Here is a 5,939-nt window from a genome sequence, read left to right on the forward strand (position 1 = left end):
ATGTGGTAAAAATTTATTCTTTCTGGTTTTTTAGAAACTACAATAATAAGTAAAGATTAGTTACTAGAGTGATTTGGTCAAAATTCAATGACCCAATTTTTTTTTCTAGGTGACATAACATACAATTCTCAAGAGCTAAAACAATTTGAGAGATTTCCAGAAGTACTTCTATATACATATAAAAAAAGCAACTCCTGCACGATAATTCTAAATCTTTATAAATCTCGACTCTTATTCCAGATTGGAGAACATTTTTGGATAAGTTCTGATGATAAGCCAGGAACAAGAATAATCTAGAAATGCAGATGGAAGATAAAAATGTGTCACTTAAAGGAGTTTCCAAGCAGACACCCTTCACAGAATGATTTCATGTAAGCACTTTATTAGTAATTAAGCACTGTTAGCACTTATATCGCGGTAATTCTTAACATCTGAACTCTTGAGATAAGCATTAAAGTCGGTGACAAAATTTAAATTATCTCTATTGGTTCTTCAATAAGTCGCAAATATTTCGAGTTGTTCAAGATGATTATATATAAATATGCAATTTCCTCGTACTCGAACTAAACTTACTTGAACATACACAGGAGAATTGAACACATCCGCTAAAACCTGCAATATGGCCTTATTCTGCGAAGCACCCCCTGTGGCCAATATTCGGACCCCCTTTCCTTTGAAAAGAAGAAAATTTGAATTTGAAAACTTCGAATTTCCAAACCTACCAATATTTAACCCAAACTCTTCCGCATAGGATCTCATGGCAATAAACTGCCCTTCAACACATGCCCTCACCTCCACTTCCAAACTGGAAAATTTCGCCACGCGTTGAGTCTTACTGAACCGAAAATCACCCTTCAGAAAGGGGAGAATTTCGTTTACGTCATAATACAATCCTAAGATAAGAAATATTAAGAGATTTACATTTTTTTTAACTTGTGTTTCTAACCCATATTTCCAAAATTTCCTCTTGGAGTGCTTTCTAACAACTGATTGAAAATATTCCAAGATCTTTCTGCACAGCTGTTCCTGATCCTTTTCCTGGTTAAAGACCCATTTTTAAAGCACAATAAGGCCATATAGGCATCTTCATCGATGGCATTGCAAATCACATGTCCATCAAGCACCAATTTAGGCTCTGTTAGCCACAGAAAGGCAGTATCGCTGGTTCCCAAGCTCACTGCCAGCCAACCCTCGGAAAGCCCCATTCCTGGACATTTTTTACGGTCGAAAATTTCCAAGAAACTATGGAAAAAAATTACCTACTAAAGATCCTGCATTGTCTCCCATGCAAGCTATAACTCGACAATTGGGGGAGAAATGGTATCTTTCAGTAAAATAGTTGGAAACTGGACCTATATTGGTGGTGGATGGAACTGGTAGTCCTAACTTTTCTTTAAGATTCAAGGCACAGGCATCTAGAAGGGGCTGGTGCCATGTTTTGCTTCTGATGTCCATTAAATTCATTCCAGAGCCGTCTGTGAGGTCAATGGGGGCGATCTTGCCCAAGAAAATACTGGCCACGAAGCTGCTCACAACAGAAATTCGCTGAAATATTTTTAAAATAAAAAGCTTGAAGCTTTCGTTATATCGAGGAAAACATACTTCAGTGTTTTTATAAGCATCTGGTCGGTTTTGATAGATTTTTGCAATCTGCGCCCCAGTGAATCTCTCATATGCCCTAGATCCTGTTATCCTCGCCAATTCCTTATATTTTTTTAATGAAAAACGTTAAAGAAGAAAATGGTCATTTCTCGTATACCTCAGGTCCTCCCACGGCCACCTCCAACTCCTTGCATTGCTTAGTGGTACTACTGTCCATCCATATAGGACTGTTAGTGATGGAAAAGCAGTGACTGAGTTGCTCATGTAGAAATTGGCCCGGATCTAAATTGTCCAAGGTTTTCCCAGCCCCTTTTTGCCAATAAACTGATCCATGTTGCTATGATGGAGAGATTGTAATGTTAAAGTTCTCTAATTGCTGTAATAATATACCTGTGCAGACCCACTAATGGCCGCAATTTGAGAGAAATCAGCCCCAGCTACAATTAGTCTGTCCATAATAATATCAAAAGCTTTCACCCACATCATAATGGGGGCTGAAAGTAAAAAAAAAACAGCTATTTGTGGGTAAATTAATAAAGTCACGTCAGGTTAGGTATAAACATGTTTGGGAGAAAAATCAAGTCAATTCGCGTTTGGTTGCTATCAATAGAGAAAATCAGGTCGGTTTTGGTTTGCAGTCTGCAAACAGATCTGCAGCGCATCAAGTTCTAACATGTCGCGCGTGCTTTAAAGGACTTCTTGTACACTTAAGTTATAACATATTAATATGCCTAAAAATATTAAATCACTTCGTTTTTGTTTAAAAACTTGTGAAATTATTATTGCTAGATTTGTAAACAGATTTATGAAACAAAATCAAATAGGTCAGTTCATGTATTCTTTACAAATCCACATAGAAAAAAATCAAGTAGGTTTTTTTTAACGCTACAAAACGGAATATCAACTACAATTTACCGGTGATGTAGTTGGAGTCATATTTGTCTATCACAGCTCCACCCTGAGATCGGAATTCCGGCAAATCAGTTTCAAAAACTACGGAAGCTTCGTGGAGAATTTCTAAGTTGTCATTGACGATGGCCGCTTTTAGCTGAAAAAAGAAGGAAATTTTGTCACACCCTGTAAAGTATTTTTGAATAATCTTGAAAAATGTATAATTGATCGATAGGGCGCGAGTTTGGTTGATGCTACGAAAGTGTACTTTCTCAACTTGTATACAGAGTGGCCGGTTTTCGAGCTCAACCATGACGATCCCGGTAATCATAAGACAGAAGGTTGGCTAAATCGGAGTAAAGTTGCGCAATTTAGAGTTTAAGAATTTGACGTTTTAAAATTGAAAACATTCCAATGATTTTCTGAGGTATTCGAAAAAAACTGAAATTTTGAAAAATCTCTTCACTTTTTCACTCAGTTTATTTGATAAATAATTCAAAATTAATGATACTTTTCCTTTTCTATTTCCATAGTTGAGCTATAGAAACGGGCAACCTGTATAATTAAAAGTTTCGAAATTATTTATAATTGTTTATATTTCTTATCTATATTATTCTGTATACAGGGTGTTCTAGTTTATAATAGCAGGACTTGAACAGTCGATAGAAGATATTTTTCTAAGATGAAAACGTTATATAAACATATATCTAAAACATCTCAGTTTTTGAGATACAGGGTGGCAAACGTCAAATGTTTTTTTCATTTTTTAAAAATAATTCGTGCAAATATTAAGATACAGTCATGAAATTTGATATTCTGGGATTTTTCGCAGCGCTGGATCCATACTTGTTAAAATTTTCGTCAAATTTACAGAGGGCGCTATATGCGACGTAGTATTGAATGTTAAACTTATGATAATTTTTTTATGCCTTCCTGTAGCAACTTTTTTTTAATCAAAATGGATTCCCCGTTCTTTTTTCCCTAAAAAAGGTACTCTTACTATAAATTGCTAAAAGACACTGTTTTCGAGATATGTATGGAATTTGGTTCCTGGCAGTACAATCTGCTTCCATATGGGAGTTGCCATTTGTTAATACTATAAATAGTTTATTTTGCTAATTTTTATATTTTTAATAATAATAATAAATGGTAATAGTAATAATAACAAAATAAACTATTTATAGTATTATCAAATGGCAACTTATATATGGAAACAGATTGTACTGCCAGGGACCAAATTCCAAATATGTATCTCGAAAACAGTGACTTTTAGCAATTTATAGTAAGAGTATCTTTTTAGGGAAAAAGAACGGGGAGTCCATTTTGATTTAAAAAAAGTTGCTACAGGGAGGCATAAAAAAGTTATCATAATTTTAACATCCAATATTACGTTACATATGGCGCCCTCTGTAAATTTGAAAAAAATTTGACAAATATGGATCCGGCGCTACGAAAAATCCAAAAATATAAAATTTCATGACTGTATCTTAATATTTGTGGGAATTATTTAAAAAAAATTAAAAAACCATTTGACGTTTGCCATCCTGTATCTCAAAAACTGAAATGTTTTAGATATATGTTTATATAACGTTTTCATCTTAAAAAATATCTTCTATCAACTGTTGAAGTACTGCTATTATAAATTGGAACACCCTGTATATCTCCAATGAGCAGATAAGCCGTTAAAATTTTGTTTTGAAACCACAGAAAACTCTGTATAAAATGTTTCGGTGACACGCGCAAAGAAATATCGACCCACAAGATCAAGAGCGGTCCCGCATTTTATCGATAACCGCAAGACCAATTATTGCTGCATCTATTAAAATGACTCATTTAGCGTGTTTTCTCACCTGTTGGGTGCTCAAGTCAATGCCCAAAAAGCTACGTTCCTCTGTCATGATGATGCGCAAACTCGCCTCGTTTCTGCGCAGCTTACACCACTTGAATTATCCTGGAAACTCGTCCAAAATCGCTTGAAACAACCACATAAGCTTGGTAGAATAACGGTGCTACATGGGTCTACGCTACGCTACACGCTGACTAACGCTAATATGTAATAACAAACACAGAGTTTACAGAATGAATGACGCAAAATGTGGTGGGCATGAAGCGGTTGATAATCGTTGAATCGTCGGCTTTCACTAATTTTTTTCCCGGAAATCCGCGAGAACGGTCGAAGTAATATAAGCCAAGAGGTTGTGCAATGGGTCAAGGCGTTGATGATACAGTTAGATTAAAAAGAAATTGCTTTATTTTAGTACAAAGGCTGCAATATAAAGGCACATTTTGTAATACATCTTAGATCTGCAAGGAAAAGTATCCAAACTCCTAAATTTTTTGCTGCATTCGGCAACACTCCCTCCCAAGTTAACGGTGGCCGCACGTGAGAACCTGAGAACTGTCAAAGAGCGATAACCAGTTTTGAAAATAGGCACGATGTTGCCAATTTCTTCCCTCTTTTCGAGCATTTATTGATAAATTAATTCTCTTATTTTTATTCCAATAAGGGATGGTTCCGTCACTGATTTATATATGAGAAAAAACTTGAAATTGTTCAATTTATATTTAAACAAATCTTTATTAGCTTTGGAGTCTTGAGAAAGACAGTTGTCTGCTGTGATTTTTTTGTACGTTTTTCAAACTCTTGATAGTACGACCCTGACTTTTGCATTGTCGTTCAAAATTATCAATTTTTAAAAGAAATCTCTATAACTTATCAAAGCCTAAGAAAGATAGTAATGCATACACTAAGCTACTCAAATCTAAGGAATTGACAAAATTCATAAGGATGAAGGTAACCTTTTTTTCTGACTTTTTGTCCATTTCTCTTAAAATCCTTCTTGATACGGCCCAGATTTTTGTAACGTCGTTCAAAAGTACCAAATTTTATGTAGAAAAATCAACATAGTGTGGATATGAAAAACAAAATTGATTATTGTTATTGAGAATCGAAACGTCGAATTTCAAATATAACATTATCGTGTTGTAGAAGAGATAAAGTTGCAATAATTAAAAAGTGTCAATAATTTTGAGTTACTCTCATCAAATGAACTGCGGAAGAAATAAAACCATTTTTTCAAAATTGAAGTTTTTTCAAATACCTTCGAAAGCCATCCCAATTTTTCAAATTATAAAACGGAATTTTCTCATACATAGTTAATTTAAAAAATGTATCAGGAAATTATCTTCTTGATTACTTATGTCCTGCAGGAACAGATACTTTCTGTTAAGTATCGATCAGGAGGAGTTTTTGCATGGTTTAATCTGCTGTATCAGCACTTGGATAAAGAATGTAGATTATACAGATTGTTTAAATTTTGGTTTCCACTTTATTTTAAAATTTCATTATAATCTTACATTATTTGAATTATGCATCGCAGGTAGAAAGTCCCTAAAGTTCTGCAGGAAATATTAATTTAGGGAATTGGGAGATTTAAAAAACAAAA

At 34.4% G+C, this 5,939-nt stretch overlaps 1 protein-coding gene across 3 annotated transcripts in view; it reads right to left on the reverse strand.

Moving 5' to 3' along the window:
- LOC136409190 (xylulose kinase) overlaps positions 1–4,684 on the reverse strand; it is a 55,293-nt gene extending 50,609 nt beyond the window's left edge. The window contains exons 1-9 of one of the 3 annotated variants that reach the window (XM_066390546.1): positions 4,344–4,684; positions 2,518–2,650; positions 1,993–2,096; positions 1,760–1,939; positions 1,603–1,704; positions 1,260–1,545; positions 947–1,207; positions 723–893; positions 574–671 (exon numbers count right to left, since the gene is read on the reverse strand). In XM_066390546.1, the coding sequence (XP_066246643.1) occupies positions 574–671; positions 723–893; positions 947–1,207; positions 1,260–1,545; positions 1,603–1,704; positions 1,760–1,939; positions 1,993–2,096; positions 2,518–2,650; positions 4,344–4,391 (1,383 nt within the window). In that variant the 5' untranslated portion in view covers positions 4,392–4,684. The remainder of the gene's footprint in view (positions 1–573; positions 672–722; positions 894–946; positions 1,208–1,259; positions 1,546–1,602; positions 1,705–1,759; positions 1,940–1,992; positions 2,097–2,517; positions 2,651–4,343) is intronic. The other 2 variants (XM_066390545.1, XM_066390547.1) reach the window with 2 other exon arrangements.
- Between the last annotated feature and the right edge of the window lie 1,255 nt (positions 4,685–5,939).

The sequence above is a fragment of the Euwallacea similis genome, chromosome 5 (assembly GCF_039881205.1).
Source record: "Euwallacea similis isolate ESF13 chromosome 5, ESF131.1, whole genome shotgun sequence".
NCBI classification, from domain to species: domain Eukaryota; kingdom Metazoa; phylum Arthropoda; class Insecta; order Coleoptera; family Curculionidae; genus Euwallacea; species Euwallacea similis.